Source organism: Onthophagus taurus, chromosome 2 (genome assembly GCF_036711975.1).
Source record: "Onthophagus taurus isolate NC chromosome 2, IU_Otau_3.0, whole genome shotgun sequence".
NCBI classification, from domain to species: domain Eukaryota; kingdom Metazoa; phylum Arthropoda; class Insecta; order Coleoptera; family Scarabaeidae; genus Onthophagus; species Onthophagus taurus.
This window is the reverse complement of record NC_091967.1, coordinates 8,497,177-8,511,785: the sequence shown is the minus strand read 5'-3', so window position 1 is coordinate 8,511,785 and position 14,609 is coordinate 8,497,177. Positions and strand designations below refer to the sequence as shown.

The following is a 14,609-nucleotide window of genomic DNA, read 5'->3' as shown; positions in this document are numbered from 1 at the left end:
TTTAATGACACATTGAAAAAGTAAGAAAATTACTTTTAAATTTCGTTGCGGTAAGGATGATGAAACCGAAGAAAAGGAGAAGATTATCACAGAGAAAAAGAAGGATGACGAAAAAAAGGGAGGTTATTCGACCACCCGCCGTTACTTACCGCGTGTGATCTTTAAAGAATCCCTCGGGGCCAAAATACCTTTTGGAACAACCGCTTATTTTACCTTTTCTCATTTTTTACCAACCACATAAAATTCTCTTTTAATATTAAATAGCCGTCTTTAGAGACGTACGGCTAAACCTAATGAATTTTTCTAGATGTCTAGGACCTAAATCTAGAAATATTCAGCAGTTTCTCTCATCAAAAATCTTATGAATGGAGCTGCTACATCACCAACAAAGTAATTTGAGTAACTTTTCTGCTAACGAATATAAACAATATGGATTGATCTGGTTCTTTCAATTTTATTAGTGATACTTTTAAAATCAATGGGCAGAAAAATTTAAACTTGGGCCATCTATTGAAGACTTTGTCTAATTCCTTTTGGAATGGTACTCTGACTTCAACTAGCCCCTCAACTAAATGAGAAAATAATACTGTACTAAAACTTATTTAATTAATTATCTGTGAAGTAAAAGCAGAAGAAATTCGACAAGACATAGCGAGAGTGCTTAAAATAGTAAAACCACCAAAATGATATACAGGGTGGTTCAGTTTTTAATCGGGAAACTTTACTAGGATGTAGTACATACCAAAATAACCCAAATTTTTTATATAAACATAGGGTCGCAACTCTTTTGTTTTCGAGCTATGAGCTGTATAATTACAATCCCACAGTTTCTACTTCCTTTTTGCAAGTTCAAGTTAAAATAATGAATACAAAGTTTTATTTTTTCAACAAAATTTCACTAAATATTGTGCACAATCATAGAATGGTATAAGATGAATGTAACGTGCAAAAAAATTGTGTAATGGATATGACGAAAAGAAAATTTCTTCTGATGAATATGACGAATATATACGCTAGCTGCTAAAATACGTGGCCACTAGGAGAGCCACTACCTGCAGCCTATCAATCCGCTTAACGGGTTAAAGACAAACAAACCCCATTAAAGGGAGAGGGAGTCTACCGGCTATCGTGCAGTTGTGGGAAGGATTACGTTGGCCAAACTGGACATAACATCGAATTAGGCAATGCCAGAAAGGAGGACACCATAGAGTTCGAGAAAACCAAAGTATTAGCTAGAACCGGACATAATTTCCAAAAAATGGCGAGAGAAGCGGTAGAGATTCATGGGTATGGGAATAACAAGATATGATAGAGAAAACGGCTGGGAACTCAGCTGCACATGGATTGATGTGGAAGACAAAAACAACTTAACTGACAATTAGATATCAATTATAATTATATAATGCCTTCAAAAAACGTACCATGAAAGCCTTCGTTCTTATATTAATTGATTAATATCAGATATTTGTAGAGGTAAAAATTGTATAAATACCCATGTTGTTGTTTATTTGTTGAGATTTATTTTAATAATGGATAATCAATCATTCAAGAAACGATCGTTTTAAATGGATCCGTTATAAGCCTCGCGGTCACATATGGACGCGAAAGCGAACACAATGGACAAGGGACCGATATATTATAACGGGAGAGGTATAGAGGGGAAGGAAAATATCGATGGAACGGGCACAAAAAAACAACGATATACTGTTAATCATTCGGTTCAACTACCTTAACAATAGGTGAGACCGTGTGCTGTATTTGCAAAATAGTACGAGATTGTTCAAAAAACAATAGGAATAATAGAAGCGTTTAAAATTTAAGAAAAGTTTACGAAAAAAGAATTATAACCCATAAATCACGTTATTAATTGTCAATAACACGCATACAGCAAGCTTTCTAATAAAGCTTTCCCTCGTCGCGACAAAAATGTCATTCATGTTCGTGCTTAGAAAATGATTTACCTAGAACTAGATCAGTGGAACGAAGCAGCGATAATTTTAGCAGAGTTGATTTTTTCTTATCACATTTTATTTTGTATAAGAAAATTACATTTCATAAAAAAAAAACAAATATTGATTTGAATCGTGTCTGAACTAATTTTAAAAACCTTTTTTTTTTGTTACTTATGTTTATTGGAGCGAGAATTTTGTCCTGAGAGATTAAAACGTGACCAAGCGGAAATTATTTTCATGAATAATTCTTTAGTACCATTTTAAAAAAAGTATTTCTGGTTGAAGCAACCCAGTTATCGCGTTTAATTGTGTATAGAAAGATACTTTATGTGGTTTCCAGAGAGGTCATCGTGTCTACGTGACACCTTCCTTTAGAACTGGACCTCACCCATAGACTGTTAATGATCACAACCAAGCAGCTTTCGTTTGTGTAAGTACGACGGCAACCGTGAAGTCGTAAAATCTTTAAACGTACTACGCGTTCCACTAACCCAATAGTAATTTTTGCCGATTTCGGTTCAAAGATGAAATTATTTCAACTTTAAAAAATGTTTTCATGGTAACGTTTGTGTCATGCAATTCCCACAAGAAGTTTAGTGTCACTGAGAACGGAAACTGAGAGTACATACTAGAAAATGTGCGCGACTCGCATTTAACGCAACTCAAGGTTATTAATAATTCCCCAGGTTGTGTGGGAACCCACTTCGTGTCACCCTTATTAAACACACTCTCACAACATACACACACAAAACGTACGCTTTTCTTTATCTCTTCCTTTTTTGCTTCTTGTAAACTTGTATTTTTTTTGTACGTCTTTTCTAGTTTGTAAAACGAGTACAGATCCTTTGCGTGACAAGAACATTACACAGAAAACGATTGGTAATCAGTTCTAAGTAACACAATTTTAGCTCCAACTGAAAAATTAAAATTATTATTAAAAAAACCAAATCAATATTTTTTCAAACTGGCTCATAATGGTCTTTAGCAGGTCTCAACGCAGCCAATCTGATGATCTAACAATTCTGGTTAGGAAAATGTACCAAAGACTATGGTGATAGTCTTTAGCACAATGCAGGTAAAACATAATATAGTTCGGAAACAACCTCTTTCTGCTAATCTGAAGAAGATGGAGATGATTCTATTATATGATAACTAACTTCAGGTTTAAAATGTCAACCTCGATTTTGACATATTTGTATTCTTTATTAAAAATCCTTTAAAATGAGTACAAACACGACATATTTATCAACATCAAATTCAACTACAAAGTATTCCAACTCGAAAGCAGGTCAATTAAAAATTAACCCAAATCTAAACTAAATAAATCCAACCCTAACCTCATCTCTAAAGCAAACTAATCTAATTTCAAAGCAACTTAAATACAAAGTAATTGAACTCCAAAGCAAACTAACCACAAAATTTCTCACCTTCAAAGCAAAACAATGCAACTCAACCATAAAACCACCTAACCTCGAAGCAACTAAGCTACAAAGTAACCCAACTTTAAAGCAAAATAATCCAATTCTAACGCAACTTAACCACAAAGTAACCTAACTCAAATGCAAGCTAATCCAATTCTAAAGGAATTTAACCATAAAGTAACTCAACTCCAAAGCAAGCCAATCCAATCCCAATATATTGCAAAGTAACCCAAGCATAACGTAACTCTAAAGAAAAGCAGGACATCTCCAAAGAAACTTAACAACAAGGTAAACCAACCCCAGAGAAACTTAACCACAAAGTAAATAAATTCCAGAGCAACCCACTTCCAAAGTAAATTAACTCCAATAATGTAACCCTAAAACAAGTCAACCCAACTTATTGTGATTCAACAGGATTTGAGTATTGTGATTCAAACACACAAAAAATCAAGCGTAAGTTGCTTTTATGTATTGTATTGTATCTTGTATTGAGTTACATGCATAACATGCATTAAAAGTCGTTGTCAAAAACTCAGATTGTAGATAGTCAAGAATATCTGATTATACCATTATGTCTGATTTATTTGGACTGTTCTAATCAAACATAATTTTCTGGTTATCAGATTTCTTGATTATGTGGAATAAAAGTTCCAATAAGGTATTCATTGTATATTACACATTGTAAATTAGAATTACATTTTACAGATATAAAAAAAACCTCTCCTTTCTACTCTGTAAGTTATAAATATCATACTTGTTGAAGTCTAGAATTACACTGGTTAGGTTGATGACCTGAGATATGAGGGTTTCGTGAGGAAGCGAAGTCGGCTCTTTAGGTTTAAAGCACCCCAATCTTAGAATCTATATAAAAGTCATCGATCATCATACAGACAATCTAATAGATTTATGCTGTCGTACAAGCAAGATTAAAAAAATTTTGAGATGTAACCCAAGCAGAAAAAAAGTGGATCTTCTCCAGTTTACTAGTTTTTCCAAGAAATTAAATGACTATGAGTCATATCGTCTAGTTCTAAACCGCGATTAAGACGATTAGGTTAATATTATGATCAGCATATAAATAGATGTCTCGCATCCTTAACCTTTTCATAATTTTTTTAAACAAAGTTTGTTAAAAACACTAACATATTGTGTTAATTAATACTTAAATAATGATACATTTATAAATGAAGAGTAATATAAATTTTAAATAAAAACTAAAACATGACTTTTATCACGCATTTCAACAAATTTAATATAATTGTAAATATGCGACGATAAAATCCAGGAAATCATAAATCTTGTAGGGTTTTATCGTCATTTTAAACATTATGGGTTCGTTTGATAATTGCCTTTTCGGTTCTTACAAGACTCACGTCCATTCTATTACGAAATACGAATCACGTCTTTTACAACTTTTTATTTTTCCTGTTTTCCTGGTGTTATTCTTTTCTATCGCACTATTATTTCTTCTTTTTATTTGTTGTTTCTTCTCTTTTTTACGACGATAGTTTATCGAAGAGGCGACGACGGTTAAGAGTTAAAACATCCATGAAAAAGGTAATGCCCAACAGATCCAATCAATCAATACCGTTTCTAGTTCGAACGAGATGGCATTTTCCCAACCGACTGCGAGTACCATGTTTGTTCACGAGAAACGGTTCGTAGAAATACGCTCTATATATTTTCTTTCTTTATCGTAATAAAAGAGATTATAAAAAATCTGTAACTACAGGTTCAGAAAGATTTTTAATAACATTAATTTTTATGTTAACAAAAATCGATTTGACTTCTTTTTTTGTTCACGGTGACTTTGTTTATCGATTTCTTTGAACAACCTAGAACATTACGAATGCTTTAAGCATCGAATTCTTTGCCGGATGCCAGAACTCTACGTTCTCTTCTCTTCTCTACATGGAATAATTATCGTTGCTCACAGTTGGTGATAAAAACCAAGAGGAGGAAGGACACGTCCTTGTCCTCTGAGTAATTTAATTTTCTTCTATAAATTTTATTTTGTTTCCTTAAACAACGAAGAATTTAATATAATCTTTGTTGAGGTCAAACGTTCGATTCGTCGTTGGGTTGGTTCTATAGAGACGGATAATATATGGCGAATTAGTCATAGAAATAGCCGGCGAGGAGGTAAATCGTTATGACCTATATTTTGTACGCTCGAATGTCTAGTTCTAACTGTTACTTTGATGTCTACTAAGAATTACGATGTTGTATTTTGTAAGCTGGACAATGAATTTTTTTGAAATTTCAAATTTTCCTTCACCATTAATTTCATTTTCTTAGATTTCCTTAGAAAATCACAAACAGGTGTCTTCACTTTCGTGGTAATTTTGAGTCACTTTACTTTCTAAACTGCACCGGAGCAAATAAGTAACGAACCTTATTATTAGGTTTCACAACGACAGCTGAAGAAAACACTAAACACGTGTTATTTTACAATTTTTTTCTCGCCTTAACTTCATTTCTCTTTCTGAAAAGAAGAAATTTCTAAATCCTCCATAAACGATTTTTATTTATAAAAAAATCGCTATTATTTATTACGGTATTGAATTCGTTGGAGATTGTTTGATTACGTTAGAAAAACGTTAAAAGAAAAGTGAAAGTGTGATGATTTCTAAATTAATTAATGGTTCGATTCGGATGTTGCTCGAATTTAGTCTGGTTATTTTCAATCTCTCTGGTCATTGACACTAAATAAAGTACAACAACCCGAAAAAAAAATTAATCTAACCCAATTGATATATTGTTGAAGCTTGTTTAAAGTGAGTTTCGATGTGAACGTTTTTCTTTCTTACAAATTCCAACCACATTCATTTCAATTCGTTTATTTTTTGATTTCAGTTTTTTTGTCATCTAAATATTCATCTCGCAGCAGTATAATTTAAAAAAAATTAATAATAACTGACTTTAACTAACGTGTCTGTATGCATATTCCAGGATTATATCTAGTAATAACGGAGTTGTGTGGTTTGAAATAGTGATATAAAGCAGCGATTCTCAACTGGTTCCGTTTAATTTTAAACCATGTTCGAGCTCGTTTTAAATAATCAATGACCAATTTGTTTTTATTTATACCGAAAATTTTTTTAACATAATTAAGTCATAAAAAGTCATTTTATGTTTTTTTAACATTTCTGAATTAGTGGATATATCTAAAGCTGTTTAAAACGGTGTTTGAAAAGCGCTGGTACGAAGCGATCATGCAAATCGGAGATAGGAGGGACAAAAAGTTAACTTTAACCAGCACACATAGACATCTAAGTTTCCGGGTTCATGCAAAATGGTTAAAAAAATATTTACGCTACAGTTAATATGCAAATAGACCAAGGTAAATCTGTAATTATCGGTTATGAACCTGTATACATCTAATCTCCTTTCCTTTTATTTTTATTTTTCAATTGTAGCGATTTTATTTTTGTATCTTGTCTATTGGTCTAGTAACTTCTTCAGGTTTTCATTCTGTCTTTGAGTTCTACAAATATAAGTAATCCCTTTTGCATGATAGTGTGTATTTGTTAATTGCAGAGTGGTATGTTAATGGACTAAAGGTTTATCTATAAATTTTCTTCTCCAAATTTATTTGATAAATAAAAAGATATTTTCGGTTGTCTTCTTCATCCACTACCGTGAGTTATCTCCTTGATTATTATTAGGTTAACTAAACTGTCACAAAGTTTACTTCTTATCTTAACAACATAAACTTATTAGCAGCATACAAACCTTTTCTGGTCTTTATGTTATTTACAACATATTCTTTTCTTCGTGTCGTCCATTAAGTGATAATATAAAATCAAAGTTAGTGATTCAAATCCTATCGGGATTAGCACTATGTTCTGTATTTCACTGCGCCACATAATATAAACGTAATAATGATCTCTTTGATATTCGATACGTTTTAAAGAAGCCATAATAATGAAATGGTTACTTTGATTTCCGATTTTGTCGTCGATTTTCTATGGTTTCCCAGAACATGTTAAATATACATACATACAAGCACCAAATAATTCTTTTATTTCTTAGCAAATTTGGTATATATTATTAACTGACAAGGGAAGTGTCACAACTGTGTCTCACCGATTTCGATGCAATTTGGTACAGTCATAGAATGGGCCAAAATAAGGTTCGCACATTTTTTTATACGTGCGGTAAAAGCCCCTGGGGCGAGTTATAGGGGTTGAAAGTTTGGAGAAAAAGTACGTTTTCACTTATATTTTGAAAACGAAAAGTGCTATCAAAATTTGGTAAATTGTAACTGATATTCATTTTAAAAGAGCTTTCTTTTGATGTGTCACACATATAGCAGAGGGTTAAAAAGGGCGAACTACCCCTATTTTTTTGGAATTATTTAAAAACCACCCTATCGATTTTGGTGGCATTAAGTATACTTCTAGTGCGTTCAAAAATATTAGTTAAGGGTTTTTTCCCATTCGCCCTAGATCAACCCCAGCGAAGTTACGGGGGTTAACATGTAAGCACTTTTCGTAAGAATGATGTGATAAAATTGTCAGGTATTTTGAAAATACTTTAAACAAAACCGTAAATTAGTCGCACAATAAAATGTTTAGTGTAAAATAAGGCATAATACACCATATAGGGGTTGTTGGGGTTATCCACCCCCTTAAAAATTAATTCTATCCCGGGCGTTATTTGTCGATTACGGCGAAATTTGGTACTGTGTTTGTTTTATATTTGAAGTAAAAATTTTTGAAAATGGTTATAAGGGTTACAAATTAGGGGTAGTTTTTTGTTTATACCTCGAAGATGAAAACTGCCATCGTAACTGTGGTATTGTTTTTTAAAAATCTATCTATCGATGTTCCACGAGGTAAACTACCCTCATTTTCTTTAAATAATAAATATAAAACTACTAGATAAATAAGATATTTTATTTATTTATGAGTTAAAAAGCAACTGACAAAAAAAATAGTTCAATATACCAAAGAAGTTTATTCTACATTACTAATTGACGTTTTTTATGTATTATATTAATTTTCAATATTAAATTTATTTTTATTCTACGTAGTGTTGGCAAAAATGAAAGTCGTGGAAAAAATGTTTTAAACATAAGGATTTTTTACACCATGCACATGTTATGACCGCTATATCCCCACAGATATCACACGTTGGCTTCTCACTCGAAAAGCAAACTTCCACGGGATTTTCAAAATGGTCTGGTCTCTCCTCTATATAGCCACTTGCAAACCATGCGTATTTAAAAACATTTATAAACCGAGGGGAAGCCAACTGGTTATGCGTCAACGATTGCAATTTTAATATGTTATCCCTCTGATGTAAATTGACATCATACTGGTAAAGAATAATCTGATCAGAGAATCTTCTAATAAAATTTTTCCATATTCTGAAACCAAATACATCTAGGGGCTGTATTTGACCTGTTGTCCCTGCAGGTATAGATAAATGTTTAAAATTAGTACCTGATGGAGTTATTTCACTAATAACTTCAGGACAATGGCCACTCCAAGAATCTAATAATAATAATGATTTAGAACCAGTATTTGGAAAATATACATTTTGGAGCCAATTTTTCATGTGTTCTGAAGTTAACTTTCCAGATTTTGATGCCAAAACGTATATATTGTCTGCTTTAAACATTGTATTTGCTACCCTCGGTCCAAAGCTGCCAGAGGGTTCTTTTAAAACAATAAAAAGTGGAGAAAGAAGTTTCCCATCAGCAGATATTACGGGTTGAATTGTGTAACTGTGCGTTGTAGATGACACCGACTGGACCACACTTTCTACGGTTTTAACTCCTAAATCGCTTAATGTTCTTCCCGAATGGAATTCCAAGTTAAAACCGCTCTGATCCGAATTGTAGGCGTTTTCAGGTCCATATATTTGGATTTGTAGCTTTGCCTCTTTAACGAAATCTTTTGCTAAAGTTTTTACTCGATCAACATTTCCAATTTGTTTTTGGGATAGAAATTTTGTTATTTTTCGGCTTACTAACCGATTTGCTTTCTTAAAACGTTGCACCCAGCTATGAGATGCTTTGAACAGTTGAGGAGATAAATTCTTTTCATTTCTAGCTTGTATAGCCCATCTGCGTATATCAATATCATGTAGTGGCAATTTATTATCTACGGCGGCTCTCGCTTGATTAATTACAAATTCGGTAATTTCTGCTAATTTTTCTTTGTATGTCCCTCTTTCTTCAATATATTTAGACCATCTGTGCAATTGGGTCTTTGACGTTACTTTTCGGTATTTGTTTTTTACGGTTTCTAGTTTCAAATAACCTTTCTTCCCACTTGTCCAGTAATTTACCGCCTCTAATTTGTACTCGTAGTCGATGTCATCCTTCGATGGACAATGAGCATCAGTATCTTCTACAAACCTGTCAGTTGTATCCTGGTCTTCAATAATTTGCTGACCGTCATTGATGCCATTGGATGAATCGAAAATTAATACAGTTTCGTCTTCAATTTGCATATTGTAGTCTTCCATACTTTCCATTAAAATACGCTGTATATTTTCTTTTAAACTAACTTCTGCTTCATTTACAGGAGTCTGGGGAATATTCATAACAGTAAAAACTGTCATTAGCAAATTTAAAACGTTTATTGGGTTTATTGTAACCATTGCTTCTGTCAGTTGCTCTGAAACTAAAATCTACCCACTGGGCACACGTTCTTTTATACTAGAAAAAACTATTTTGAGAAATGACCTTTAGCAAGCGGCACTAAAAAAACAAATATTGTGCCAAAATTTTTTTGGTAGGTGTATTTTTGGCAACATTATGTAGAATAAAAATAAACTTAACAATGTTAATGATGTGATAGAGAATTTCTATTTATTCTTTCATTAATTTTCCTTTATTAATAAAGGAATTTTATAGAAGATAGGAAAAAAGTGTTAAATTAATGAAAGAATAAATTTAACATTGAACATAAAAAACGTCAATTAGTAATGTAGAATAAACTTCTTTGGTATATTGAACTATTTTTTTTTGTCAGTTGCTTTTTAACTCATAAATAAATAAAATATCTTATTTATCTAGTAGTTTTATATTTATTATTTAAAGAAAATGAGGGTAGTTTACCTCGTGGAACATCGATAGATAGATTTTTAAAAAACAATACCACAGTTACGATGGCAGTTTTCATCTTCGAGGTATAAACAAAAAACTACCCCTAATTTGTAACCCTTATAACCATTTTCAAAAATTTTTACTTCAAATATAAAACAAACACAGTACCAAATTTCGCCGTAATCAACAAGTAATGCCCGGGATAGAATTAATTTTTAAGGGGGTGGTTAACCCCAACCACCCCTAAATGGTGTATTATGCCTTATTTTACATTAAACATTTTATTGTGCGACTAATTTACGGTTTTGTTAAAGTATTTTCAAAATACCTGACAATTTTATCACATCATTCTTACGAAAAGTGGTTACATGTTAACCCCCGTAACTTCGCTGGGGATGATCTAGAGCGAATGGGAAAAAACCCTTAACTAATATTTTTGAACGTGCTGGAAGTATACTTAATGCCGCCAAAATCGATAGGGTGGTTTTTAAATAATTCCAAAAAAATAGGGGTAGTTCGCCCTTCTTAACCCTCTGGTATATGTGTGATACATCAAAAGAAAGCTCTTTTAAAATGAATATCAGTTACAATTTACCAAATTTTGATAGCACTTTTCATTTTTAAAATATAAGTGAAAACGTACTTTTTCTCCAAACTTTCAACCCCTATAACTCGCCCCAGGGGCTTTTACCGCACGTATAAAAAAATGTACGAACCTTATTTTGGCCCATTCTATGACTGTACCAAATTGCATCGAAATCGGTGAGACACAGTTGTGACACTTCCCTTGTGAGATAATTATTTATTGTTTTGAGTTTCTGCTGACATTCGAGATAAACAGATCTCTTCCACGTTACCGGAGATCACGTTTCATAGCAATCGCAACCGGCGACATCAATATTTATACCGAATATAGGAGCGTTTTGTTTGTTGTATTTTAAATCCCCCCACTTGGTTTCAATTTTAAAAATAACGTATAGAATGGCTTTCTTAGCCGCAAATTACGTTTTATTCCTATGAGTAATTGTTAGAAAAGGAAACAAAGAAGTCGTCAAGGACGAAAATTCCTTTAATTGATTCGTAAAGGAATCAACAGGAAACTATGACCGTATTTATATTATTTAAAGTTGTATTATTATTATTATATTACTCATAAAATTTTTGTTTTTAATTTCAAGAAATAACCGCGATTGTAAAAGTATTTCTGATTAAAACGGAATAGTTAATCGGAACCAAAATAATTCAGATATCGTTTTCTAAGAAACATATTTTTAGTGATTGTACTCTTTCGATTAAATTCTTTTAAATTCGTCCAATGTGCCTCTGATTTTTTTTAAAGCATCATCTGCGTCGACTACGCTGTGTTTTACCAATACACACAGAGAGAGTCACAACCAGAGACTGGCGCGCACACACACAGAGGTCATTCATTGAAAGCGCGTTGTCGAAGCAGCCAGACTGGTGGCCCTTGTAATAATCTTTCGACGGAACAGTAAACCCAACACTGATATCTACCGGTATAAAATAAATACACGGAATACTATCGGGTTCCGCGGGCACGATCCACAAGAACAACTTATTTTTGGCTCACTCAGCGGCGCCACACGAACACTTCTAGAAAACAAAAAGTGATAACATTTAATTGAATACTCACCGGTTGCGAAAGCTCATTCAGTAGTGTTTATTCCACAATCCGCACTAGAACAAAGAAACAAAATAAGTTTTCTTTTTGAATTGATTGAGTTATCAAATGTGTATGGAAACTATTCTTGAAAATTACGAAAACGTCGCAAAAACGTTAGAATTCGTTTTGGATAGTGCTGAATTCTGTAAAGATCAACATCCATAAGAAAATTAAAGTAGCAAAAGCAATAAAAAAAATTAAAATGAGACTTGAAGCTTCGGAATTTGAATACAAAAATTATAAATTCCTCATCACTGATATGCCATCTGACTGCACAATTAATCTATATTTAAATCAGCTGAAGAAACACACGGTGAAACATGTGATCAGGGTTTGTAAGCCTAGTTATAACATTGAATGGTTGATGGAACGTGGTGTTGAAGTCCACGATTTAGTTTATGACGATGGTGGATCCCCTTCGAAAGATCTCGTTGAGCGATGGTTTGATTTATTAAAAATGGCTTATCAAGAAAATCCCGAAGGATGCGTTGCAGTTCATTGTGTGGCAGGATTGGGAAGAGCACCTGTTATGGTCGCAATAACTCTTATTGAGTTGGGAATGGATTACGAAGATGCTGTTGAGTTGATCCGGCAAAAAAGAAGAGGTGCCATCAATACGAAACAATTAAATTATTTAGAAGAGTATCGTCCAAAAGGATTTTTAAAAAATAAGAAAAAATATTGTTGTTTAATCTAATTTTTTTAGTTGTTAGAAAAAATTATAACTAAATTAAATAAAATTAAATAATAAATAACATAGTCAATTTTTTTTAACCTCAAAAGATTATGGGCGGTGGCTTCAAATAAAATAGAATCAGATAAAAACCATTCTTTAAACCAAAGTTCTTTCAACCGGAATGAATGAAAAAAAGTTTTTGGACAATAGGAAATCATTGGGTTACGATGAAAAGGGCCGGACGGGATGGGCTAAGCTTTTTCTTAGAAAAACAGGTAGGAAAAGGGTCGATTTTTAATGGACTTCTAATATTTTACCAACTTCTTGAACTAATATAAACTTCCACCTCCTAACTTAACCTCTTAAACCTTCGCGTACACAGATCATTATTTAAGGTGTACAGGAAGTAGTTTAATACCCACTTTGTCACCTATAATAACCAAGTACACGTTTCAAAACGGTCCATAATTCACGGTTATAAACTTAAATTTTATCTCAAAACGATCAAGATCAGAAATAATTATGCGGTTATTTTTATTTATAAATAAACACGATCGTGATTCAACCGGTTATTTAAAAAATATATAATAAAGATTAATTTTATCTTATCAGCTTAAAAACAAATCATCATGAGGACTTGATAACTTATAAAATTCTTGAAATTTCTAATTATTGCCTGGAATTTAATTATAAACTTAAAACGACTTTTATATTTTAAATAAATTCATAATTAAAATAACTTAAAGGTTTAAAGCAACGTAGAGAATCAGTTAAATATATCATGAAAATATATGCAAAAGTTTAAATTGAAATACCACATAATTTGGCAGCCAAAAATTTTTCCAAAGAAATCATTTTATTTGACACAAAAAAAGAGTTTGAGAAGTTTGAATTAGATTATACTAGTATTATTTGGAGTGGTTTACGCTCGATTTCAAATTATTTTATGTTTTGACAATGTTAATAATTAAAGCTTTATAATTTTTCAAGCACAAAACGCAAAAATTTATTGAATGGTACCGTTTTTCAAGCTGGCAATTACAGCAACATTACACATGATTAAAATCGCGAATTATCCCGATATGTTTTGGTAAATTAATAAAATCGAAAACGACTTACCGAATGGATGTTGTTTCCCTTGGATTTTACTTCGAAGCTCAGCTGCAAAGAAAAGATAAATTAATTTATTGTGACGAAAAAAATGAGTTAATACCTAATAATGAATTAATCACCTAACACTCAGCATAAATCTTATTTTCAGTCTTGAGTCTTATTTTTCAAAACTACTTTATCGCCCTTAAATGCCCGCATATCAACTAAAATGTGTTATTAGCGAATCAACTTCCAAACATCCCCTCCTTAATTTATTGTGTGAAGAAGGAATACTGGAGGTGAATAAACAAAAAATGTAAAGACGACGGGGCGAAGCGGTTTTAAATCGTTTTTTGGTTTAAAACTCAACCTTTCAATAAAAAAATTACTCGTTTTCTCGAAACATTTCAAATAAAACTTATGTTATTTTACTAAAATAAAACGCACTAATAGAATTTCAATGTTTAGCACTTTCTGCAAAAGAATCAGGTGCCCAACAAATAATTAAAACGAAGCAGCCAAGACGTTGGATTATGCATCATTCTTTATTTTTGATATCATGAAATAAAGAACATTTTAAAGCAAATTTAATAAAGATTTGAGCTATACAGGGTGATTCACATAAGAACCGACACAGAGCAGAGACATGTAGAGGACAATAAATTAAGATGATTTAACGCAACTTATCTCTATACTAAGTTGTACCCCTGAGGAGTTATAG

The 14,609-nt window shown here is 32.3% G+C and overlaps 2 protein-coding genes across 3 annotated transcripts in view; one reads left to right on the top strand and one right to left on the bottom strand.

Moving 5' to 3' along the window:
• Nucleotides 1–14,198, bottom strand: part of LOC111427190 (Sil1 nucleotide exchange factor) — a 40,250-nt gene extending 26,052 nt beyond the window's left edge. The window contains exons 1-3 of one of the 2 annotated variants that reach the window (XM_071194111.1): nt 14,010–14,198; nt 13,916–13,957; nt 12,091–12,134 (exon numbers count right to left, since the gene is read on the bottom strand). The gene's annotated coding sequence lies outside the window, so the exon portion shown is untranslated. Of the gene's footprint in view, nt 1–7,108; nt 7,326–12,090; nt 12,135–13,915; nt 13,958–14,009 lie in introns of those variants that run through there. The other variant, XM_071194112.1, reaches the window with a different exon arrangement.
• Nucleotides 3,022–12,875, top strand: LOC111427132 (PRL-1 phosphatase-like). The gene is made up of 2 exons (XM_071194655.1): nt 3,022–3,027; nt 12,239–12,875. The coding sequence occupies exons 1-2, from the start codon at nt 3,022–3,024 to the stop codon at nt 12,815–12,817; spliced, it is 585 nt and encodes a 194-aa protein (XP_071050756.1). The 3' UTR covers nt 12,818–12,875.
• Nucleotides 14,199–14,609: the final 411 nt, after the last annotated feature.